Source organism: Zootermopsis nevadensis, unplaced genomic scaffold (genome assembly GCF_977971745.1).
Source record: "Zootermopsis nevadensis isolate Lab colony 2312 unplaced genomic scaffold, Znev_1.0 Znev_ptg000005l, whole genome shotgun sequence".
NCBI classification, from domain to species: domain Eukaryota; kingdom Metazoa; phylum Arthropoda; class Insecta; order Blattodea; family Termopsidae; genus Zootermopsis; species Zootermopsis nevadensis.
This window is the reverse complement of record NW_028259137.1, coordinates 1,172,590-1,198,791: the sequence shown is the minus strand read 5'-3', so window position 1 is coordinate 1,198,791 and position 26,202 is coordinate 1,172,590. Positions and strand designations below refer to the sequence as shown.

At 36.5% G+C, this 26,202-nt stretch overlaps 2 protein-coding genes and 1 pseudogene across 7 annotated transcripts; 2 read left to right on the top strand and 1 right to left on the bottom strand.

Moving 5' to 3' along the window:
* Positions 1-778: 778 nt before the first annotated feature.
* LOC147874788 (uncharacterized) lies at positions 779-6,689 on the top strand (annotated as a pseudogene). Its single transcript, XR_015533740.1, has 6 exons — positions 779-1,295; positions 1,528-1,648; positions 1,863-3,195; positions 3,302-3,411; positions 3,604-3,747; positions 4,323-6,689. The product of XR_015533740.1 is annotated as an uncharacterized LOC147874788 (transcript).
* Positions 6,690-6,867: 178 nt separating this feature from the next.
* Positions 6,868-14,228, bottom strand: LOC110838768 (polycystin-2-like). Of its 3 annotated transcripts, none has more exons than XM_087343341.1 (6): positions 14,093-14,228; positions 12,176-12,400; positions 11,030-11,246; positions 8,579-8,803; positions 8,338-8,427; positions 6,868-8,069 (listed from the first exon to the last, which is right to left on the bottom strand). In XM_087343341.1, the coding sequence occupies exons 1-5, from the start codon at positions 14,125-14,127 to the stop codon at positions 8,344-8,346; spliced, it is 786 nt and encodes a 261-aa protein (XP_087199467.1). In that variant the 5' UTR covers positions 14,128-14,228; the 3' UTR covers positions 6,868-8,069; positions 8,338-8,343. The 3 variants fall into 3 exon arrangements, with proteins under 3 accessions (XP_087199467.1, XP_087199465.1, XP_087199466.1); XM_087343339.1 differs by lacking the exon at positions 14,093-14,228 and adding an exon at positions 12,879-13,019; XM_087343340.1 differs by lacking the exon at positions 14,093-14,228 and adding an exon at positions 12,879-13,019 and having other exon boundaries at positions 6,868-7,410.
* A 90-nt stretch (positions 14,229-14,318) lies between these two features.
* On the top strand, positions 14,319-21,955 carry LOC147874787 (uncharacterized). Of its 3 annotated transcripts, none has more exons than XR_015533739.1 (7): positions 14,319-15,969; positions 16,204-16,314; positions 16,521-17,853; positions 17,961-18,070; positions 18,357-18,459; positions 18,763-18,906; positions 19,825-19,948. XR_015533739.1 is itself a non-coding variant. In XM_087343335.1 (7 exons), exons 2-7 carry the CDS (start codon positions 16,234-16,236, stop codon positions 20,029-20,031), a joined length of 1,923 nt encoding a protein of 640 aa, XP_087199461.1. In that variant the 5' UTR covers positions 14,319-15,969; positions 16,204-16,233; the 3' UTR covers positions 20,032-21,955. The 3 variants fall into 3 exon arrangements, 2 of the variants coding, with proteins under 2 accessions (XP_087199461.1, XP_087199462.1); XM_087343335.1 differs by having other exon boundaries at positions 18,357-18,404; positions 19,825-21,955; XM_087343336.1 differs by lacking the exon at positions 18,357-18,459 and having other exon boundaries at positions 15,355-15,969; positions 19,825-21,955.
* Positions 21,956-26,202: the final 4,247 nt, after the last annotated feature.

Genomic DNA, 26,202 nt, shown 5'->3' with positions numbered 1-26,202 from the left:
ATTTAGTGTTCTGTCTGACGACAGGTCCATATGAACAGGATCCTTCCATCCTTTTCTCGGACTGGGACCTGTTCATATACGTTTTTGGCAGATGATCCAGAAGTGGTTTGCCATTGCCTTCTTCTGTGTGTGAATGAAGTAATCGGGGAAGCCCCGGAGGAAAACTCCGTGTTGCCTAGACCACGGCCTTGCCCAACACAAGTTATAAATCTAAGCATTACCGGGAATTGAACCCGGGACTCCAAGATTACAAGGCGTTCTGACCGCTAGACCACCGTGGAAGTTTAATGTCATTTATAGTCGAAATGAAGACAGGGCGGATAAAACTGGAAAACAACTGAAAGTGTCCATTTATTTCCTGACTAATTTTAAACGCTAACGATGTTTCGTTGTAGTCGTCGAGGCAATTTACGATATGGCATGACGAGTTGTGGGCGATCAGCTGTTTGCCTTGTCTGCTCGTCGTCAGTCAGTCTGTGAGACTGCACGTTTCCTGTAACAATTAGCTTTTCCAGTTGGTAGGGAGTTGTTTTCACCCCAAGGACTGAACAAAAGCGAGTATGCGGACGCACTCACCAACGTTGTTGTTGGGCAGGTCCCCTAAGGCAGTGGTATTCAACCATTTTTTGTTCGCGTACCCCCAGATATAATTTCTCTTCCAACTTTGTTCCCCCCAAAGTTGTTGGTGTATAATTCAAATTATACATAGTATATAATCTACATCTAAAATAAATTAAATAAATTACATTACTGATTATTCATTGTATATCATAAAATAATTTATATATTTTTTTAAATTTCACGAACCCCTTAACATGTCTTCGCGAACCACCGGGGGTACGCGTACCCCAGGTTTAAAACCACTCCCCTAAGGTATTCACAACCTTCACGCCAGAACAAACACGTTTATCAATGTCTCATGTACGAGACATCTAGCGGTAAATGTTTGCATCATAGCATCCGCCATGCCATCTGATGATATAAAACTAAACCACATACGTATTATGCATCTTACTATAAAAATTTGTGATTCCTCGTTATCGTCAAAAATGACGTCATCAACAATGTCAACAGATATTTGCTTACTCGGTATTGTTGTGTTCCACAACAATGACGAGTAAACAAGTAACGCTTCACAACAAAGGAATCAAAAACTATCAAGCCAGTCGCATTATCACTGCTCCAGCAGCACATCGCATTCTTGAATATTGACTGACAGTTGGCCTAAAACATCACAAAAGTGAAAGAAGACGTTATCAAGTATTTGAAGTACCAACTCTAACAACTCCAACAAGGTAAACTGATACTCATTCGATATATTACGATTACGAAAACTATTATGAAAACTGACTTTAAGATCGATTTTAAGACGAAGATTTGCAAGTGGGGGTTGGTTGCGTTTTAAACACTTGACCCCCGAGGAACTCCGAAAGGAGCGCTCTGCTCTAGTTAGATAAACAGCTGGTATAGCAAACGACAATGTTGAAGGTCTTGAAAAAGTATTCGTGTTAATTGCATTAATTTCAGACATTACACCCACACACACACACACACAAAGCAATCTGACATGCAGTCCGTCATAACAATCTCAAGTGAGAGAAGACATCGAAGTACTGAAAGCGATGAATTTGTTGAACTTCCCATTGAGGTAAGGATTCTCAACATCTGCAGTGGCATCTAATCAGTTATGCATAAGATTATGTAGTTTATGATCTTGAATATTTTATTGTGACGTGTGATTTAATTTTTCGTTTTTAAAAGTTGAAGCTTATGTGGTCACCTCTTAAAAACATTCTACTAAGACAAATTTTTTTCATTGCCTTGTTGTCATTGTTATATTTTAAACTGTTATCATATTCCAGATTATAATATACATCATGGAGTTCCTGCCTTTTTCAGACAGAATAAGTGCCTCGCAAGTGTGCCATTTGTGGCATAATGCATCAAAATACCACAAACTGCATAGCAATGAAGTAGTGGTATTGCGTGGTGACCTCACTAGACCACTACAAGTCTTCGAATATATTCTTGGAACATTTATGCATTTTGCGTTCAAAAATGTAGAACTAGGAGGAAAGTTAACCAAATTTTGGGATAGATTCTGTCCACAAATGCAGTCTCTTTCCATAGATAGTTGTGATATATCAGAAAAGACCTTTGTAGATATTTTATTAAAGTGCTGACATTTAGAAACTCTCGATGTGTATATGTGTCCTGATCTTTTAAAGTCAGGAAGGGTTCTGGAGCAGAAATCTGATGTTATTCTGCTTAGTAACACTCTGGTCAAACTTAGGGAGCTAAGACTTGATTTAAATCGATATTTGTCGGATGCCCTTTTCAATAGATTCATGGCAATTGCTTCCAATTTGGAAGATCTGTCATTGACAGGATGTCAGATCTCTTTCGATTTTGAGCTGTGTAAGAAATATTACCCTGGTAACGTGTTAGACTCTGGCTACACAATGGCATCACAAAGTGTTCTGACATTCACTAATATACTACAACACATTGTGTCAAAAGCACGGAAGATTAGAAAGTTGAGGTTTGGTTTCATGTGCATTGATGATGCAGCATTGTCACAACTTGCACAAGTACCAGAACTACATCTTGAAACACTTCATCTTCGTCTTTGCCAACAGCTGAATAATGCAGGCATACTCAGACTCACAGAGTACCAACAGAGTCTCACTGAATTAGATATAAGTTATTGTCATAGCATTGATGATATTTCTTTCATAGCTATCTGTCACAACCTAAAGAACCTTTTGATGCTCAATATAGAGAAATGCTACGCCATAACAAACACAGGCATATCAGAACTTTGTCATCTCAAGAAATTAGTAAATCTAAACCTGTCAGAATGTATTCAGGTATCAAGTGAGGGCATTGAGAGGGGACTTTGCTCTTCTGTAAATCTGCAGTTGCAACGACTTAATCTTGCTGGACTCTTCTTAGATGAGAGAACTTTGTGTCTTATAGCAGAGAACCTTCCTAGGCTTATATATCTTGACCTTGGAGGCTGTTCCAATGCAGTGACAGACATGTCTGTTCAGGCTATTTTCCAACACCAAGTGTGGCTTCGATCCCTCAAACTGACAATGTGTGAGAAAGTAACAGATGCTGGACTCACAGGGATGGGGTTGAGAACAAGAGGAGAAGAAGTTGAAAATGGCTTCTCGATTCTTAGATTGGAAGGTATGCAGAAAATGTTAATGTTTAAATACAGACTTTTGTTTGATCATATCATTTAAGGATATCATCAGAAAAACTGATTTATGGTAATTATTTATTTTTCCCTTAGGTTTGCAAGAACTAGATTTGTGTGGCTGCAAAAGAATCACAGATTTCAGCCTTAAGTATGCCTTTAGTTTTCTTGAACTTCGACATTTAAATCTGAGTGAATGCCCGCAGGTTAGTTTCATCAGGAAATTTAATATGTCTTGCTTCTATTTGGTTTTAATAATATCTTACCCTTTATTCTCAAACACCAAGTCCTTCGCTTTTGATAAAATTGCACAGAAGAACAAGGGGCTTGTTAAAAATGATCTTTTACAAAATTTTCAATGCTATTTTTTCTTTGTACATTTTACATTCTGCTTTCAGGTAACAGATGCAGGCATCTCAGATCTGGCCTCAAAGAACCCAAGCATTGAAACCCTTAAAATGAACTTTTGTGACAATATCAAAGACAGTGGCATTATTGAACTTGTGAAGCGTTTGTCAAGACTGAAACATCTTGGATTGCAGGTATATGTCACTTTATATCAAGCAAGTTATCTTGGCACATAACACATGCTGATAAAGTTAATAAGCAAGAACCCAAGATTGTATTTCTGTGGTTCCTCATGATTACTTCAGATTATCAAATTGTTTTAATGAAATATGTTTTATAGGGAAGTCCTTCAGATCTGAAACTAAGCAAAGTATTTTCATTCATAATAAATAAAATAAATAAAACATTTAAGTGTAGGATCTGTGATAGATCATAATGGGTTATCAAATTAAAGTTTCACAGTGATACATTACAAATCTCCCCATAAAAGTATCTTCCAAATAAAAACCATATAAAAATAAAGTATTTAAAAATAATTACCATTTGGGGATATGGAAAATCCCCAGTGACATTGAATTCCAAATGAAGGAGTTTATCATAAGACAATATGTAATTAATTGTTATTCTGTGAAATATTACAATTTTGCATTTCATTACTGTCATATGATATGTAAACAATTTTCTTCAAACTTCTCTGGATAATTGATAAGTAGCACTGTGATTGTTATCTGTTGCAAGTGCTTAATAATGGGTACGATCTCCTTTGCAGCGCTGCTGGAAGCTGACAGATGCAAGCCTTAGAGCAATTAAACAGAGATGTCGCAATCTGAAGTTCCTGGTTATAAGCGGCTGCTCTGGCATGTCTCTAGAAGGGGCACAACATTTGAAATTATGCCTGCAGTCCTTGCACGAATTTCACACATTTCAACTTGCTTCGAAGAAATTTAATAAATCTATTGTAAAGGAATGAATCTAGTACCTCCACCAGTGAACTTCTGTTCTTTATTGTGACACTAGTAACCGGATTTATTTAGTGAAAGTGAAAATTTGTCAGTGAAATATAGATGTTTTTCTAGTAATATTTTGATGGCAAAGATAATGACCAATAGAGAGAGCTTACAGCTTAATGATTCATGATGAAAGTTTTTGATTTTACAAAACCTTGGTTGAGATTGGATTAAGGGTGTTGAAGTATGGACTGGAAACATCTGGTTCGGGATGGAGTCCAGTGATGGGCTCTTGTGAAAACAAAAATGAATGTTCGACTTCCGTGAGAAACAGGGAATTTACTATCCGGATGGCAATAAGCTTTACAGTAAGGACTCTGTTTCACGGAGTTGGTCAGAAATGAGAAATAGGAAGGCATGTCAAAACGCTACATTGGGTCCAACCAGTCTTAAAAACCCTGGATTTTTGGCTCAAGAATCCAGCACCTTATCCCTACATTTCCAGGTCACCCATTTTAAGAGTTGGAACTGCTTGTATATCTCTGTCAATGCCATTATGTACCATTCTGGATAACATACAAACTAGTCTTATGTAAAGAATGTCAGATTGCGGTCTCTGATATTCCCACCACCAAGCTCTAATGCATGGCTTATTTCTTGGGGCTTCATCTACAGGACTGTCTTACATTTTTCATACATCAGACCTGTCAGTGAATTTCCATCTTAAAACATTACCAGGTTCCTTAAACTGGTAATACCGAATTTCAATAAGAAATTGTTTTATGAACTGATGATTTTCTACCATATCCAGGTGAAAGCTTACATTGCATTGTCATAAATTATTTGTTTAAAGCAAACCAGAAGAAACGCTGCTTCATCTTGAACTGTTCCCATTGCACTGAGGCAGAAAGTGGCGTGAGCTTAGATTTAAGAAGCGGACTCTAGTTTTGACACCAACAAGACAGAAACTAAACCGATATTTTCTTGACTTTTCGCAGCAAAAATAAAACTTTTTATTATATGGGTATATTTTCACAGTGCTTACCTCGAGCCTCAAGAGTTTCCAAAAGATTTGTTTGTCAGGCCATATCTAGAGAATACCGTTGTTGCACTGCAAATTAAAACCAACGGTTAGTGGTTTTCACATTTTGTTCAAATATTTTGTTTTTCTTATTCAGTGATTCATATTGCAACAAGCAGATCTTTGCTGTCTCTAGTAAAGATAAGTATTTGATTTAGATCACTTGAATATAAATTGATTTAATCCCTTAAAATTTTTCTACTCTTTCATTGTTGAAATGTTCAGTGTGTGATAATACGGCCATATCTATGAGTAAACTGAAAGTGACTTCTGATTGTAAGTTATCATGAGTTACGCAAGTAATGAATGAAGGTCTTGAAGGACAAACACATATATCACTATGTATAATAATGACACATGAAATTTAAAAATAACTATGGAATGCTGTTCATTTCTAAGATTCTTCTAGTGAAATATCATCAAATTTTTCATAGAAATAATTTATTTAAGGGCAGTGGTATTTTCAAACCTGCCATGAATGCCTGTCACTTTTGAAGAATTTTGATTCTTTCTTCAGAATCTTATAGTTGAAATTAATGTGTTTGTCTATCTGACCCCTATTTCAGATTCAGGCATTGATGTTACAGACTAACTTTCTAATTTTTGTGAAACTTGGTATTGCCATGTCACAGACTTGATGACTTCTGAGGTGGGGAAATACTAACATAATTCAGAGTGTGCTCTTCAAGATCTGTCCCTCCAAGTCTTTGTATGTACGTATAAGAGAAGGCTCAAACTTTAGAGGCTTAACTCCATTGCTTCACAGTTATGAATTTTGTTTAAATTGCACAAACTATAATTTAATGTGCTTAATAGAAATCAAATAATGTTAAATTAAAAATTATTTAATCATATGTAAGAATGTGATTTGTAAATACTCTCAGGAATATGTAACACACAGTGTAATGTAAATTATTACTGATGTAACAATTATTAAAATGTGTGGATTCTTTATCTTCGTGAGCATTGATATTGTAATAATTGAAAAGCGGTATAAATGTAGAAAGTGTAAAAAATATTGTGGTTGTTGGTGTTGATATTAGTAACATGTGTTGGATCTTTATTTACGTCAGTTTTTCCTAATTATAAAAAAGTTATTTCACTGATACTACATGTCTGTCTGACTGTTGTATTTTCACGGAGGTGTCAACCTACACGATCTGTCATCAGTGTTTCTACAGGTATACTCAACGTGCATTATTCCTTGGGTTACTCAACGTATTCAACCTGCATTACCTCGGATGTGTCACTGCAAGAATGGTTTAGGACACAACAAATAACATGGATAGTATTAATGCAACAACGACCTAAGTTTGCTTTTTATTACAATCAGCAGAATACATTCTTCTCTTTTTAAAAGAAATGAAGACACTTTCGAAAGCAAATGGATTTCTTGGAAGTTAACTACATACGTTTAAAGACACCGACCAAGCTGGTCTCCGCTCTAATCCTCCGAAATATGTTCGTCCTCTAGGTCTATAGTGATATGCAATGTTTATAAATCTTGACGTCTATTCACAGCATGTGGTCTTTCCCTTGTAGTTCCTATATTTCAATCTTTTCCACAACTCTGGTTTCTCTTAATGTCACTTTTAATATGACCCTTTCTTGGAAATCCCATCTATGGTCTCAAAACCATTGCTTGTGGAACTTTTTTCCTTGGTGGTCCAAACAATAATATGGCTTCTTCTTTAATCCTATGAAGTCTGTATGTTCTGTATCCTATAATTTCACCGTGGTTTGCCCCTTCTCCCAGTTGCTCCCTTCCTATCTCTGTTCTCAGTCCATTGGTGTGGCTCACGGTAATACAGGTAGAGGCAGTAAGCCATCTGAAACATCACGCAACTTCTATGTACAGCAACATCTCTGAAGGGAGTCATCTTCAAAGTTAGAATTTGTTAACTTCATACACTTCTATACTGGTAATGCTGAAGTTGTCTCAAAGTCAGTGTTTGGAAACCAGAAGCAGTAACGCTTGTCAGTAGCACAATCTAATTTTGCAGAATTTCACATCTTTATTTGTGTGTTGGTGTGATGGCATGTCGACCTTATCTCTCCCCAAAGGCACACTCCAACTGTGTAATACGTGCATCGCAGGATACATGTTGGGCTTGGAAACTAAGCCTCTTTAAAATAAAAAGTTTTCTGGATGTTTTCCATCGTCTAATAAAATCATAAAATTGCATGACATTCTGCCTTCAGGTGTACCTACTCAGTTGGGCCCAATTGATAGAGCAAATCACTCTCCAGACCAATTAGTCCCATCTCCGAAACGTCATGCAATTTTGTGATTACACGATGGATAACATCCAAAAAACTTCTTATTTTAAAAACGCACCATCACAACTTTTAGATTTGAGCAGCAAAGCTTCTTGTTTTGCATTTTTTCAATTATTTCTTTTAAATGTGCCACTTCAATAACTTTTCTATCTATTGCCAAGTAAAGTTTCTTCATTTTATCTGCTCCCGCTGAAATCTACTTGTCCACCTTGAAAATGAACAACATTTATATAAATGTTTTGTATATTTTGCACAATACAATGTTGAACATTTCTATTCATTTTTGAGAATTCTTAGGGTTAAATAATTCAAGGTCAATTTTTCCCATACACACCTTCACACTTTTGTAAACTGTCAAAGTTGGACATTTCTGAGTGCGTAGTTTGCTTAATCATATAAGATAACATCCCATCATTATACACATGCACACATGTGTACATGCCCATGCATGCTCATATACATATATAGAAACATACCTGTGTTCAATACAGTTCGTACACAATCTGTAAGAATGTGACATAATGAATGAGGAAGAAAACTGAAAAGACAGCAATATAACCGCAGCACTGTAAAACAAAAAGGAGAGGCATAAAATACAATTATATTTATGAAGTTACGTCAATATCATCTCATTAAGATCTGGTAACAACTTTAAAATCAATATCAATTAGAAATAATACCAAAATTGCAGAATAACAAAGTTAGGTATACACTTACCCTATTAAACGTCAAGCTGGATTGGAATATGGTGTCGAAACGGATGTATTTGAAAATTTTAAACCACGTTATAATTACGAGAAGACCAGTTGCAAGGTTGTAAATTTCTTGATACAAACCAAAGGATTTAAAGTTTGTAAACTTCTCCTCAGCAAAAAGTTGAATTATTTGTGGTTCAATAACCATATGGTTATAGATTCTGAAGAATATAATAGGATAGGCGTACTGAGGAAGAAAGAACAGAAGCACAGAATTACAATTACTCAAAGGATTAAGTGCATTAGACGCCATTCGTGCAGAATTGCCCATTGAATAAAAAGAAAATTTTAACAGATAGTCTGTAGGTTATTTAATTATTTAACTTATTGAAATGCATCAGTTACTGAATAATGAACAGAATGAGAAGACAATTATGTAAATGTACTGAGAAGAAACTAGGGAGGAAGCAGCATATGCCTATTCATTCTAAGTTTAATAAGTGACTGACTAACTAACAAGATGGCTTACGGAACCTGAAGGTTCATCACCAAATTAACCAAAGCCCTCCACATGTCCCTGTCCTAGGCCAACAAAATCCAGTCACCTTCAACTCCTATCTCCCATATATCCCACCTGTTATTATCTTCCCATCTATGTCTAGGTCTCCCCTGTGGTCTCTTCCCCTCAGACTACTGGATAAATACCCAGAGCACACCTCTTGCCCCATCCCCGCACGGTACATACCCTGCCCATCTCATTCTTCTCGACTTAATCACCCTGAAAATACTGGGGAAGGAGTATAAATTTTTAAGTTGATCTTGTGCAGTTTTCTCCATGTCCCATTGTCTATGTTCCTAGGCCCAAATATCCTCCTCAACACCCTATTCTCAAACACCTGCAATCTATGTTCCTCCCTCAAAGTGAGAGACCAAGTTTTGCAACCATACAAAACAACAGGAAGAAATATTGTTTTGTATACTTTAATCTTCAGGTTTTTAGAAATCAGACAGGAAGACAAATATTTTGAACTGGAAGTAGGAAGCATTTCAGAATGTAGTCTCCTCCAAATTACCTCATGAATATCATTTTGATTTCTTATTGCTGTTCCCAAATATTTTAACTTTGTTACACTTTCAAAGGATTTATCACCCACCCTAATATGATTTTTCCTGCTAACATGTACCTAGATCTTTCTTGATTTCCTTCTGGCCCCACCTATCTACTAGCCTCTAGTAAAAGTAAATTAACATCATCAGCATATGCCAACAGCTGATGTGTCCCATTGAATTGCAAACCCGCTGCCTATCTCGGACTTTCCTGATGGCGTATTCTAACGCAAAGTCAAAGCGCAATGGAGACAAGGCATCTCCTTGTTTCAGACTGTTCTTGATGGAAAATGAGTCGGATAAATATTTAACTATACGAATTTTACTACAGGTTTCATTTAGGAACATGTTTATTAGACTCACTAGCTTCTTTAATCCAAGTTTAATTTAATATTTAACAACAAAATCTATACTTCAAATTGGAGAAAAATGATGGAAAGAAATGGCAAGTGCCATTCAAATTTTAAATTTTGTATTCATACGTATAGCCCCAAAATGTTTCTGTTAATACCATGTTTATTTATGTGTGCGGAGATGAAATCATAGAAATTTTCACAGTCCATCAATGGTATTCCTGATTCCTTACATGAATTTAAATCTCTCCTTAAGTGTGTATCTCAAGCAACAGTATTGCACTGCATTATAGTCTTTCCTTAAAAGACACAAACATTAAAAATCCCTTAGTTTTACTAATTTTACTGATATTTATTATTCACATTCATAAAAGGAATAAGTTGCTTCCAGTATTCTGAAGATGCTTATTTGTTGACAGAAAGAACTCAGAGAGTGTCTGTCTGGAATAGAAAAGCTCTACATATTATTCTTTGTTTGTCAAGTTCATACGTGAAAGTGGCCGACCGATACAGATGAAGTAGTTGGTTAATTAAGTTTCTGTAAGTGCCAGTATGATGAGGCAGGGCGGGGCAAAGAACAAAGTGTGGCTGCTTGTCACTTAGATCACGATCAGCACAGTTCTGTTTCAGGGAGGTGTAAAGATTTCTTTACTAATACATCAAAAGTATTCTGGGGTCCACACGGTGTCCTGTCCAGTGGTTTCTGGGGTAAAGTGGAAGGAGCATCAGACTAATCAATCATCTCCATTTGGTACTGAAGTTAAAATGCATTAACTTCACCTTCCCTTTATGTTTTGACATCATGTTCATGATTACATGCAAATGGCATAAATATTAAGGGGTAGTAAAATCGGAAAGAAAGTGTAGTTTGTAAATCACGTCTTTTAAACACCAACGAGCATCTTAGAAATTTACTTCTTGTATCTTAACTGTTAATGTCAATATGAAATGGTTCAAGGCAATACCACTTTTACTCAATCTATACTATCTCAAAGCACAGTAGAGAATCTTACCGCAAGAATGGTCAGATCCCAAGTATACCATAAAGGGTGTAGGTCTTCGTGCTTTAAGACCACAAATTTCATGGTGTAGAAAAATGTGAACGCTACGAACATGCATTCACAGACTGCGACAAAATAGTCATATGTGGTCACATAATGATGGAGCTTCACTATCCTGCGATAAGATGATGTAACGATTCCTCTTATTGGTGCTTTCTCAAAAACAAGCCTGTTAATAAAGACATAAAGAAGATCAGTAAACACCGATTGGTTAAGCTGTACTCTCGCGTGGTACTAACAAGATATGTTTTAGTTATAATGCTCATACATGCATTTAGGCCCATATATAATATGGACCTTAAAATAAATTAATTAATGAAAAATACAAATTGTTCCATAAATGGCAGAGAATTTCTTGACTAGCTAAGCAAATATTAGCTTATCAAGAAAGACTTTGCTTCATGGGGCTGATTAATCTTAGTATTACTGTAGTATCTCAATGGTCTTGATGTTCATTCACTGGAGATCTAGTGCAGGAAATTTCACACCACAGATGTTAGATTATATAGTCATAATTTGTTTTTTGTTGTATCTAATTAAATATTTACTGCATTGAAAAATGATTCAAATTAAAACAGTAGCTCTGAATGAGATCTATATTTTATGTTGTGTATGATTATTTTTGTACAGTGAGCCATTTTTGGAAAACTGGTATAGCATTTGATATGATCTTCATGAAAAAACAGAAGTTACATCGTACTGATACAAACTTAAAATAAATTTTCCAGATATGTGATGTTAATACGTGGATAGGGATGGCCATCCTATGGTTAATATTAAAGATATTGAACATAATTATGACTGTGTTGCTCATTCTTGTACGTGTATTTATGTTGACTTGTAAACTAGTTTCTTTATTAGCATGTAAACAGCCTATAAGAGATTCTTCATTGTATTTATACTCTCACTCAAATTAGCATAATTACCATTTGCACTGTCTGTGTCATTTAACTTCCTTATGGCAGAAGTGGGTCCAGGAGGGAGTAAAGTTGGTGTGACATGCCCTACCTGATTCTCCTGGACTCTCCGGATGGCAAAGAACATTACAAGAAATATAAATATCTCCGTTAAGGTAAGAAATTGAAAGTGAGAACTTACTTCAAAGTTAAGATTGCATCGATATTTGCATTATAGACAATAAAGTCAAGGAAAATGGCACGAGTTCCTCTTGTAACCCACTGATTAATCTTCAAGGTAAGCAATTTCTCAATTGTTTCAATACGGTCGAGTGACAGGTCTTCATAATATCCTCCACCACCATACGTTGAAAATCTTCCCCAGTAACTGGAACCATGCAGTTCTTCTTCAGTGGAATAAGTCCAGCTGTTGTCAGAAATAGTAAATCAGTCTGCTTGTTTTAATTCCAATATACAAACACAGAAATATTAGTTCTGGTCCTGTACATCTCTGTTTAGAGGTTATTCAAGAAAGTAAGGAAGAAAGAAAGAACGGTTCATCCTTGCAAATGGATGATCTGGAATTTGTATAAATTGTAACAACTGATACATGCAAATGAGGTGGCAGGAAGGTCAGAGGATAATTCTCTTGTGCATAACCAGTTTTCTGCTTTAAATGTTCGTCTGCAAGCTTCAGACTTTTTTTTTGGGATTGACTGCATAATATACACAGCACACAACACACACACTATAGTATTACTTTTTTGAGGAAGTCCTAAAAGAAATCAGAAAACTGTGTTGCACTACATGGGCATTGATGTTCTTGTTAAAGAAACCAAATTTATCTTCTAATAACAGTTCCAATTCTCCAAGCACTTTTATAGCGGCAACTGCGTGGTATTTACTATATCTTTCTCTGGCTCTGGCTCTGTCTCAGGACCTGGACGATTGCTATCAACGTCTCGAAGATCATCGCGGTTCTCTTCGTTACGGCGAGGAGACGCATTCAACAGCCCAGAGCAATGCAGTTTCTCGGACAGCCTTGATACCGGGCTTACCTGGTCTGCGCACGTCATCCAGGTGGGAAAGAAGAGGATGCAACGATTGGGTGTGCTAGGCCCGCTGGTTAATAAGAGAAGGGGCCTGTCCATCGAGAACGGTGTGCTGCTTTATAAGCAGCTCGTCCGTCCTATGATGGACTACGCATGCCCGATCTGGAGGTCAACTGTTTGCGGCCACGTTCTAAATCTTCAAATGTTACAATCCAAGTGTCCAACGCGCTTTGGTACGTTAGTAACAGGCAAATTCACGAGGATTTGGGGATCACGGTCTTCGTCGACCACATCAGAGCACTGACCGAGAGCTTTGACTCGAAGTTAGCTGGTGTGGGGAACCCCTTAGTCCGGCAAATCAATTGGCACTCGTGCCGAACAAGGGCTGTCAGAGGTTACCCAGGGGCAACCGAGGGGGACTGATGTTTAGCAGGCAGGCCGAGGCTGCCCCCAAAAGACGGCCAAATCAGCGCAACGAATGGTCTGTCCACTCGGCTACACTGACTGAGGTTTTCCGTGCTTTTCCTCAGCTGTAAGGCGAATGCCAGGATATAATTCAACAGTGGCACGGCCCGCCACCCCCGATCACGGAGGCTATTAGCTGAAGTGATCTCCCCCCCCCCCCCCCAAGCCACCGAGGCCTGCAGCCGAACCGACCCCTCCCACTCTTGGATCAAACCCCAGAAAACCAACCAACCAACGAAATTCTTGTGACAAGTTGCCTGACGGGATAACCTCTCATCAGCAGCAACAGACCCTAGTTTGAATGGTCGAGGCTCCCACCACAATTCCCGTTTCTATGTTAAGGGTGTTGGTCAAGTGTCTGAAACGCAACCAACGTGTATTGTTAATATGGTCTCGTTTATCAATGTAAATCTTCTTTCGCTTCTGATGTATTAGTTCCTTGCGTCGCTGTTCAGTGGCCAACTCTTCTTGGTCAGACAACTTTCTACGTCCAACTCCACCCTTGCAAATCTTCGTCTTAAAATCGATCATAAAGTCAGCTTTTATAATAGTTTTCGTAATCGTAATATATCGAATGAGTAGTATTATTAGTATCAGTTTACCTTGTTGGTGTTGGTCTTCTTTCACTTTTCTTCATTTCTTAAATAGTTCTGATATTTTAGTTCTTTACGTCGCTGTTCGCAGGCCAACTGTCAGTCAAGTCTTCATTTTCAAGAACGCGATGTGCTGCTTGTGGAGCAGTGATCATGCGACTGTCTTGGTAGTTGGTGTTCTCGTGCTTGTGAATTGTTATTTGTTTACTCGGCATTGTTGTGCCGAGTAAACAAATATTAACGTAACATTGTTTGATGTAATTTTTTGACGACAAATTAATTGACGACGGCGGGGAATCAGAAATTTTTATAGTAGTAGAAGAAGAAGAAGATAACGTAACATGAACGAAACAATCAGTGCATCGTATGTATACTCTAACCACAAACACCACCACAGCTCTCACAACCATTTGTTTTTCTGTTAGTTTCAGTTAAACGACCACTCAAAAGCAGCTTTAATAGTAGCAGATTACACCTATTACTTTGATGCAAATTAACTGTCACTGACGTTTCTTGACATGTTTTTGTTTGGTTGAATTTCGTCTGTAACGACGTGGATTTTAAAAACTGAGATGTTTAATGTCATTTATAGTCGAAATGAAGACAGGGCGGATAAAATTGAAAAACAAGTCAAAGTGTCCATTTATTTCCTGACTAATTTTAAACGCTAACGATGTTTCGTTGTAGTCGTCGAGGCAATTTACGATATGGCATGACGAGTTGTGGGCGATCAGCTGTTTGCCTTGTCTGCTCGTCGTCAGTCAGTCTGTGAGACTGCACGTTTCCTGTAACAATTAGCTTTTCCAGTTGGTAGGGAGTTGTTTTCACCCCAAGGATTGAACAAAAGCGAGTATGCGGGCGCACTCACTAACGTTGTTGTTGGGCAGGTCCCCTAAGGCAGTGGTATTCAACCATTTTTTGTACCCCCAAAGTTGTTGGTATATAATTCAAGTTATAAATAGTATATAATCTACATCTAAAATAAATTAAATAAATTACATTACTGATTATTCAGTGTATATCATAAAATAATATATATTTTTTTTAAATTACACGAACCCCCAAACATGTCTTCGCGAACCCCCTGGGGGTACGCGTACCCCAGGTTGAAAACCACTCCCCTAAGGTATTCACAACCTTCACGCCAGAACAAACGCTTTCATCAATGTCTCATGTACGAGACATCTAGCGGGTAATGTTTGAATCATAGCATCAGCCATGCCATCTGATGATATAAAACTAAACCACATACGTAATATGCAATCTTCTTATCTACTATAAAAATTTGTGATTTCGTCGTCGTCATTAAATTACGTCATCAACAATGTCAACTATAAACAAACTCGGCATAGTTGTGGAACACAACAATGCCGAGTTTAGTGTCTTACTCAAGATTTTAAAACGCAACCAACCCCCCCGAAGGAGGGGTTGGGTTGGTCAAGTGTTTTAACCCTCCATTCGGGGGGTTTAGTTTAGTTTCTTACACAAGATTTTAAAACGCAACCAACCCCCCAGAAGGGGTTCGTTGCTTTTTAAAAACTTGACCAACCCCTCCGAGTAGCTCCGAAAAGAGCGTTCTGCCCTAGACTATAAAAATTTGTGATTCCTCGTCGTAAAAAAATGACGTCATCAACAATGTCAACAGATATTTGCTTACTAGGCATTGTTGTGTTACACAACAATGCCGAGTACAACACAACAATGCCGAGTTAACAAGTAACGCTTCACAACAAAGGAATCAAAAACTATCAAGCCAGTCGCATTATCACTGCTCCAGCAGCACATCGCATTCTTGAATATTGACTGACAGTTCGCCTAAAACATCACAAAAGTGAAAGAAGACGTTATCAAGTATTTGAAGTACCAACTCTAACAACTCCAACAAGGTAAACTGATACTCATTCGATATATTACGATTACGAAAACTATTATGAAAACTGACTTTATGATCGATTTTAAGACGAAGATTTGCAAGTGGGGGGTTGGTTGCGTTTTAAACACTTGACCCCAGAGGAACTCCGAAAGGAGCGCTCTGCTCTAGTTAGATAAATCAGCTGGTATAGCAAACGACAATGTTGAAGGTCTTGAAAAAGTATTCGTGTTAATTGCATTAATTTCAGACATTACACCCACACACACAGCAATCTGACATGCAGTCCTTCATAACAATCTCAAGTGAGAGAAGACATCGAAGTACTGAAAGCGATGAATTTGTTGAACTTCCCATTGAGGTAAGGATTCTCAACATCTGCAGTGGCATCTAATCAGTTATGCATAAGATTATGTAGTTTATGATCTTGAATCTTTTATTGTGACGTGTGCTTTAATTTTTCGTCTTTAGAAAGTTAAAGCTTATGTGGTCACCTCTTAAAAACATTCTACTAAAACAATTTTTTTTCGTTGCCTTGTTATATTTTAAATTGTTTTCATATTCCAGATTATAATATACATCCTGGAGTTCCTGCCTTTGTCAGACAGAATAAATGCCTCGCAAGTGTGTCATTTGTGGCATAATGCATCAAAATACCTCAAACTGCATAGCAATGAAATAGTGGTATTGCGTGGTGACCTCACTAGACCACTACAAGTCTTCGAAAATAGTCTTGGAACATTTATGCATTTTGCATTCATAAATGTAGAACTAGGAGGAAAGTTAACCAAATTTTGGGATAGATTCTGTCCACAAATGCAGTCTCTTTCCATAGCTCGTTGTGATATATCAGAAAAGACCTTTATAGATATTTTATTAAAGTGCTCACATTTAAAAACTCTCGATGTGAGTTGGTGTAATAAACTTTTAAAGTCAGGAAGGGTTCTGGAGCAGAAATCTGATGTTATTCTGCTTAGTAACACTCTTGTCAAACTTAGGGAGCTAAGACTTGATCCAAATTCATGTTTGTCAGATGCCCTTTTCATTAGATTTATGGCAATTGCTTCCAATTTGGAAGATCTGTCATTGAGAGGATGTCAGATCTGTTTCAATTTTGAGGTGTGTAAGAAACATTACCCTGGTGACATGTTAGAATCTGGCTACACAATGGCATCAGAAAGAGTTCTGACATTCAATAATATATTACAACACATTGTGTCAAAAGCACGGAAGATTAGAAAGTTGAGATTTGGTAGCACGGACATTGATGATGCAGCATTGTCACAACTAGCAGAAGTACCAGAACTACATCTTCAAACACTTCATCTTAAATTTTGTGAACAGCTGAACGATGAAGGCATACTCAGACTCACAGAGTACCAACAGAGTCTCACTGAATTAAATCTAGGTTATTGTCATGGCATTGGTGATCCTTCTCTCATAGCTATCTGTCACAACCTAAAGAACCTTTTGACGCTCAATATAGAGTTCTGCTATGCCATAACAGACACAGGCATTTCAGAACTTAGTCATCTCAAGAAATTAGTAAATTTAAACCTGTCAGAATGTGATGAGGTATCAGGTGAGGGCATTGAGAGGGGACTTTGCTCCTCTGTAAATCTGCAGTTGCAACGACTTAATCTTACTGAACTCTCCTTCGGTGAGGGAACTTTGTGTCTTATAGCAGAGAACCTTCCTAGGCTTATATATCTTGACCTTGGATGGAGTTCCAGAGCAGTGACAGACATGTCTGTTCAGGCCATTTTCCAACACCAAGTGTGGCTTCGATCCCTCAAACTGACAATGTGTGAGAAAGTAACAGATGCTGGAATCACAGGGATGGGGTTGAAAACAAGAGGAGAAGAAGTTGATAATGGTTTCTCGATTGTTAGATTGAAAGGTATGCAGAAAATGTTAATGTTTTAATACAGACTTTTGTTTGATCATGTAATTTAAGGATATCATCAGAAAAACTGATTTATGGTAATTATTTATTTTTTCCTTCAGGTTTGCAAGAACTAGATTTGTGTGGCTGCAAGAGAATCACAGATTTCAGCCTTAACTATGCCTTTAGTTTTCTTGAACTTCGACTTTTAAATCTGAGTGACTGCCCGCAGGTTAGTTTCATCAGGAAATTTAATATGTCTTGCTTCTATTTGGTTTTAATAATATCTTACCTTTTCTTCTCAACCACCAAGTCCTTCGCTTTTGATAAAATTGCACAGAATGACAAGGGGCTTGTTAAAAATGATCATTTACAAAATTTTAAATGCTATTTTGACGTAAATACGTCTATAAGGAAGGGTCATTTGGCAAGAATGTGTTACGAAAAAGTGTAAGTTCATTATTATGTTACCTAGGAAACATCATCTGTTAACTCGACATTTTTGTGTTACATTACAGCCATCAACAATCCTGAGAGAGTTGAACTGTGAATTGCTTGTAGAAGAAGTGCGTCGTGGAGTAGATAATTTTGTGCTGTTAAAAACATTTTACAATATCACATGTACTTATCTTATATAATAATTGTTAAGTAATCTGTTGTTGCGTCATACTACGTACAAGATGGATGATTATCTTACCTTACATTTCATTACATTACATTCAGCTACCAGCTTAACTAATTCAAGTTAAATAAGCAATATCTTAATCAAAATTATCTCGATTGTAAAGGATGTATAAAGGAAATATTTAGAATAAAGCCAATATATAAACTTCCTTTCCGTATGGACGTATTTAGGTCAAATTCTCCGGAACCGTGGTTCCACTGACAACTTCTTTTTTTGTACATTTTACATTCTGCTTTCAGGTAACAGATGCAGGCATCTCAGATCTGGCCACAAAGAACCCAAGCATTGAAACCCTTAAAATGAACTCTTGTAACAGAATCACAAACAGTGGCATTATTGAACTTGTGAATCATTTGTCGAGACTGAAACATCTTGAATTGCAGGTATATGTCACTTTATATCAAGCTAGTTAACTTGGCACATACACATGCTGATAAAGTTAATAAGCGAGAACCCAGGATTGTATTTCTGTGGTTCCTCACGATTACTTCAGATTATCAAATTATTTTAATAAAATATGTTTTATAGAGAAGTTCTTCAGATCTGAAACTAAACAAAGTATTTTCAATCACAATTGATAAAATAAATAAAACATTTTAAGAGTAGAATCTGTGATAGATCATAATGGGTTATCAAATTAAAGTTTCACAGTGATACATTACAAATCTCCTCATAAAAGTATCTTCCAAATAAAAACCATATAAAAATAAAGTATTTAAAAATAATTACCATTTGGGGATATGGAAAATCCCCAGTGACATTGAATACCAAATGAAGGAGTTTATCATAAGACAATATGTAATTGTTATTCTGTGAAATATTACAATTTTGCATTTCATTACTGTTCAGTGATGGCATTATGTTTATCGTGGACAGTACGCAAGCAACTGTCTTATGATATGTTTACAATTTTCTTCAAACTTCTCTGGATAATTGATACATAGCAGTAAAGTTTGTCCCACTATATGCCATGTAGGCGCTTGGGGTGAGTGGAGGTATAGCTCCTCTCTTCCTTAACCTCGGCACTAGATGGGGGTGAGTGGTCAGCATCACGCCCCGGCCGGCATTACCCCAGGGAACGGACCCCGGTACCCATTGTAGAGGAGGCTGGGTGGGCCCCAGAGCCGGTCTGGACGCAGAGGCCAGAGGAAAAATCCTGTGCCCCCGTCGGGGATCGAACCCCGATCGTCCTGCCCGTAGCTAGTCACTATACTGACTGAGCTATCCCGGCTCATTGATACATAGCAGTGTGATTGTTATCTGTTGCAAGTGCTAAATAATGGGTACGATCTCCTTTGCAGCGCTGCTGGAAGCTGACAGATGCAAGCCTTACAGCAATTGGACAGAGATGTAGCAATCTGAAGTACCTGGATATAAGCGGCTGCTCTGGCATGTCTCTAGAAGGGGCACAACATTTGAAATTATGCCTGCAGTCCTTGCACGAATTTCACACATTTCAACTTGCTTCGAAGAAATTTAAAAAATCTATTGTAAAGGAACGAATCTAGTACCTCCACCAGTGAACTTCTGTTCTTTATTGTGACACTAGTACCAGATTTATTTAGTGAAAATGAAAATTTGGCAGCGAAATATAGATGTTTTTCTAGTGATAGGTTGATGGCAAAGATAACGACCAATAGAGAGAGCTTACAGCTTAATGATTCATGATGAAAGTTTTTGATTTTGCAATATTTACAAAACCTTGGTTGAGATTGGATTAAGGGTGTTGAAGTATGGACTGGAAACATCTGGTTCGGGATGGAGTCCAGTGATGGGCTCTTGTGAAAACAGAAGTGAATGTTCGACTTCTGTGAGAAACAGAATTTACTATCAGGATGACAATAAGCTTTACAGTAAGGACTCTGTTTCACGGAGTTGGTCAGAAATGAGAAATAGGAAGGCATGTCAAAACGCTACATTGGGTCCAACCAGTCTTAAACCCTGGATTTTTGGCTCAAGAATCCAGCACCTTATCCCTACATTTCCAGGTCACCCATTTAAAGAGTGAGAACTACTTGTATATCTATGTCAATGCCATTATGTACCATTCTGGATAACATACAAACTAGTCTTATGTAAAGAATTTCAGATTGCGGTCTCTGATATTCCCACCACCAAGCTCTAATGCATGGCTGATTTCTTGGGGCTTCGTCTACAGGACTGTCTTACATTTTTCATACACCAGACCTGTCAGTGAATTTCCATCTTAAAACATTACCAGTTTCCTTAAACTGGTAATACCAAATTTCAATAAGAAATTGTTTTATGAACTGATGGTTTTCTACCATATCCAGGAGAAAGCTTACATTGCATTATCATAAATTATTTGTTTAAAGCAAACCAGAAGAAACGCTGCTTCATCTTGAACTGTTCCCATTGCACTGAGGCAGAAAGTGGCGTGAGCTTAGATTTAAGAAGCGGACTCTAGTTTTGACACCATCAAGACAGAAACTAAACTGAGATCTTCTTGACTTTTCACAACAAAAATAAAACTTTTTATTATATGGGTATATTTTCACAGTGCCTACCTCAAGTATCTTTTTTCCTAGAGCCTCAAGAGTTTCCAAAAGATTTGTTTGTCAGGCCATATCTAGAGAATACCGTTGTTGCACTGCAAATTAAAACCAACGGTTAGTGGTTTTCACATTTTGTTCAAATATTTTGTTTTTCTTATTCAGTGATTCATATTGCAACAAGCAGATCATTGCTCTCTCTAGTAATGATAAGTATTTGATTTAGATCACTTGAATATAAATTGATTTAATCCCTTAAAATTTTCCCACTCTTTCATTGCTGAAATGTTCAGTGTGTGATAATACGGCCATTTCTATGAGTAAACTGAAAGTGACTTCTGATTGTAAGTTATCATGAGTTACGCAAGTAATGAATGAAGGTCTTGAAGGACAAACACATATATCACTATGTATAATAATGACACATGAAATTTAAAAATAACTATGGAATGCTGTTCATTTCTAAGATTCTTCTAGTGAAATATCATCAAATTTTTCATAGAATTAATTTATTTAAGGGCAGTGGTATTTTCAAAGCTGCCATGAATGCCTGTCACTTTTGAAGAATTTTGATTCTTTCTTCAGAATCTTATAGTTGAAATTAATGTGTTTGTCCATCTGCCCCCGATTTCAGATTCAGACATTGATGTTACAGACTAACTTTCTAATTTTTGTGAAACTTGGTATTGCCATGTCACAGACTTGATGACTTCTGAGGTGGGGATATACTAACATAATTCAGAGTGTGCTCTTCAAGTTCTGTCCCTCCAAGTCTTTGTATGTATTAGAGAAGGTTCAAACTTTTAGAGGCTTAACTCCATTGCTTCACATTTACGAATTCTGTTTAAATTGCACAAACTATAATTTAATGTGCTTAATAGAAATCAAATAATGTTAAATTAAAAATTATTTAATCATATGTAAGAATGTGATTTGTAAATACTCTCAGGAATATGTAACACAGTGTAATGTAAATTATTACTGATAAGTGTTTTTCATATTTTCTCGGCTATTGTGCCAGTGTAACTAATTGCAGAATTTAATAACTGGAGACTGGTAATTTTTTACTGTTAATATAGTATATAAAATGTATAGTGGTTTTCAGTGTTGTATTCTTTTTATGAGTTGAATTTTATCTACATTGTTATTGATAATATAATTATTATAAAGTGGTATAAATGTCAATAGTATATAAAATTTGAGTTTCTTCTCTAATTCCAACCAAAAATCTAGTACGACGTAACAATTATTAAAATGTGTGGATTCTTTATCTTCGTCAGCATTGATATTGTAATAATTGAAAAGCGGTATAAATGTAGAAAATGTAAAAAATATTGTGGTTGTTAGTGTTGATATTAGTAACATGTGTTGGATCTTTATTTATGTCAGTTTTTCCTAATTATAAAAAAGTTATTCAGTGTCCATAGTATACAATATACGAGGTGTGATCGGAATGTTTCCAGGCTGCGCGTATAAAAACCCGTACACTTATCTCAGGTATTAAATTCATCCATCACCCTCGAAGTAGTTCCCCTGGGAGTGAACACAACGATCCCAGCGCCGCTGCCAAGCCTGGAAGCATCCCTGGGAATCTTTCTTTGTCAGCCTGTCAAGCACCATCTGCGATTCTGCCTGAATCTCTTGCCAAAGACTCGCCAAAACGGCTACGAAAACCTATGAAATGCTAAAGCAAGCATTTGGGGAGTCCGCAATGGGTCGTGCACAAACGTTTGTGTGGCATTCACGTTTTAAAAATGGCCGAACCTCTGTCGATGATGACGAGCGTTCTGGACGACCATCTTCGAGCACAACGCCCGAAAATGTTACGAAGATTCGGCAGGCCATTCACGAAGATCGACATCGTACCATCAACGACTTGTGCGACATTGTTGGGATAGGCTATGGGACCTGTCAGCAGATTCTACACCTGCAATCTATGTTCCTCCCTCAAAGTGAGAGACCAAGTTTTGCAACCATACAAAACAACAGGAAGAAATATTGTTTTGTATACTTTAATCTTCAGGTTTTTAGAAATCAGACAGGAAGACAAATATTTTGAACTGGAAGTGGGAAGCATTTCAGAATGTAGTCTCCTCCAAATTACCTCATGAATATCATTTTGATTTCTTATTGTTGTTCCCAAATATTTGAACTTTGTTACACTTTCAAAGGATTTATCACCCACCCTAATATGATTTTTCCTGCTAACATGTACCTAGATTTTTCTTGATTTACTTCTGGCCCCACCTATCTACTAGCCTCTAGTAAAAATAAATTAACATCATCAGCATATGCCAACAGCTGATGTGTCCCATTCAATTGCAAACCCCGCTGCCTATCTCAGACTTTCTTAATGGCGTTTCACCTTGTTTCAGGCTGTTCTTGATTGAAAATGAGTCAGATAAATATTTTGCTACAGGTTTCATTTAAGCACATTTTTATTAGATTCACTATCTTCTTTAGTCCAAGGTTTAATGCAAAGTTTAATTTAATATTTAGCAACAGAATCTATACTTCAGTTTGGAGCAAAATGGTGGAAAGGAAGAACTGGCAAGTGCCATTCAAATTTTGTATTTTGTATTCAAACGTGTAGCCCCAAAATGTTTCTGTTAAGAGCATGCTTATTTATGGGTGCGGATATGAAATCATAGCAATTTTCACAGTCCATGAATGGTATTCATGATACCTTATATGAATTTAAATCTCTCCTTAAGAAGAAACCACATGAGTTCGTTATTGCATGGCATAAGCACAGTTCATCTACAATTTGAAAGAAGGTGCTTTGCTTACTGTGAAATGCCTACTTTCCTTTATTGCATTCCCTAACATTCTCAGTTTGTTTACAACATTGCCTAAAACACTGTTTGATCTCATCAAATTTATGACCTGCAAGTCTTTAGCCATGTTTGTCTGCATGTTGGTAGAACTTGTAGTTTGAAACTTATGGTGTTACTCAATTTCCTGTTACCTGTAAGTAGGGTCCATTTGTTAGTGCAACACACTAAAACCAACAAACCAGAAGATGTATGCAGATAAATGGGGTTTGCCAACAGTGTTTTACAATGAGTTTTGCATTTGCATTGCTGTAAAAGAATGGCCACCATCTGACTGACTTTAAATATGAATGCGTCTAGGTCAGTTTTATAAAATACCATAACCCTCAGACTTCTTGTATTTCATAATCATTTTTTTTTTTTTTTGTTCACTATTTATTTTTAAACATGATATATACAAATACTTAGTTTTTTAATTTTCAAATCCAGAAACATGGGTGTGTGTTACATACGAGTTAATGTGGTATATATTGTACTGTTTTTAATGTAGTGATCACAGAGCGACATGTATTATTTTGTGATTATAAAACATTAGAGTGAATAAACTTCCTATTATAACCAATACTTAAAACATGTTGTGATGAATTATTTGTTAAACATTTTATCATCATATGGATTTTGTTAAGTTATTTGCTGTTGGAGGAAAGTAATATATATATATATATATATATATATATATATATATATATATACATATATTATGAAAATCAATTGTTCTATTGTTGTACTGCAGTATTTAATTTTTCTCCAGTTTGAGAAAAAAATTCTGATTATTTTTATTTGATTTTACTTCAACCTTTTGTTTCCTACCTGTTATAAAGGATCTGACTCATTCTGCAGTTATTTCTTGAATGCCATAAAAATGTAATTTAGTTAACAACAGTCAAAAGCTTTTGCTGAAATATAGAATATTCCTCCAATATAAATTTTTGTGGTTAATAGATTTTAGTACATTGTCTGTTAGTCTGAATGCTGTATCTTCAGTGGATAAACATTTTCAAGCCAAATTGCACTAGGTTCAGTATATTGTTAGAATGCCTACAACTTCTTAACCTATTGTAAGACTTGAAGTTCTCACAGCGGTGAGTATGAAGATTTCCGTCTTCTGGGTTGTTGCGCTGTGTAGTCTGGTCGATGTTAACCAACGTTTCAGAGGTCATACTGCCTCCGTCATCGCAACAACCCAGAAGACGGAAATCTTAACCTATTGTAAATAACCTAACGTCAATCATGTAAGGAAAATTTCTTAATAGTAAAATTGATCTGTAGTTTGTCATGCTAATTCACTATTCTTGTTGAGTGGTGTTAGTACTAACATTTAAGATGTCTAGGAAAATTCATCCCTTTTTATTATGTTCCATGTTTCTATTTTATACCTGAGTTTACTGATATGCTGCTTTTTAGACTTTTCATAACATTATTCACTATTTAACAATATTTAGTATAAAATGCTCTTGTTTTTGAGATCATTACTGTTTTATTGTAGATAACATCTTTTTTATATTTGCAAGATATTTTTATATTTGTGGAATCTAGACATTCTCAATTTTGCCTAGCAAATCAAGCATATACAAACATGAGTTAAATTAATTGTTGATACCTTTGTCATTTTAAACAGATTCCCATGTTTCAGTCTTGAGAAGAATTAAAAACTGCTTGATTGTTTAATTATTACTTTCCTTTTTCTCTGCTGTAACCGTATTAAGTTTCCTTCTGCAGAATTATTATTAATCATAAGACACCGGGAATCATGGGAGAAGTAGAAGATGGGCTAAATCTCTTAGAATCCACAAAAATATTATTACTTGTTGTATCTGAGTCATTTTGAATGCTTGTTGCAAAACTTGCAGTGTGTATAAAGTTAAGGAAATTTGGGGGAAGCGGTCTGAACTGGATTCCTGTGCTTTTGGAGGGGAATTAGTCTTCTGTGAACATGGGTTCCATGACAAAACCGTACAAGACAAAACCGCACACGAAAATTGCGCACAGAAAGAAGCTCACTGTCATAAATGCTCACACGAAAATTACTCACACAGACAAATGAATCTCTAGTTTCCATAGACTCTCTGGAGGAACTCTGCTCTATGTAAAATTTGTTAGTATGTTAATGTATTAATGTCATACTAATGTATTGTATAAAGTGAAGCTTTCGCGGCGACAGAAGTTGATGAAAGACTCTCGGGTAACAAGCCGTGTCAGGTGGCTGAATGGTGAATTAACCACGGAAGAAATGGTTCATTCACCATTCATCCACCTTATGTGGTTTGTTACCCCAGAGTCTTTCATCATACTAATATATTCTCATAACAAATAAGCAAGCTGATTTAATATA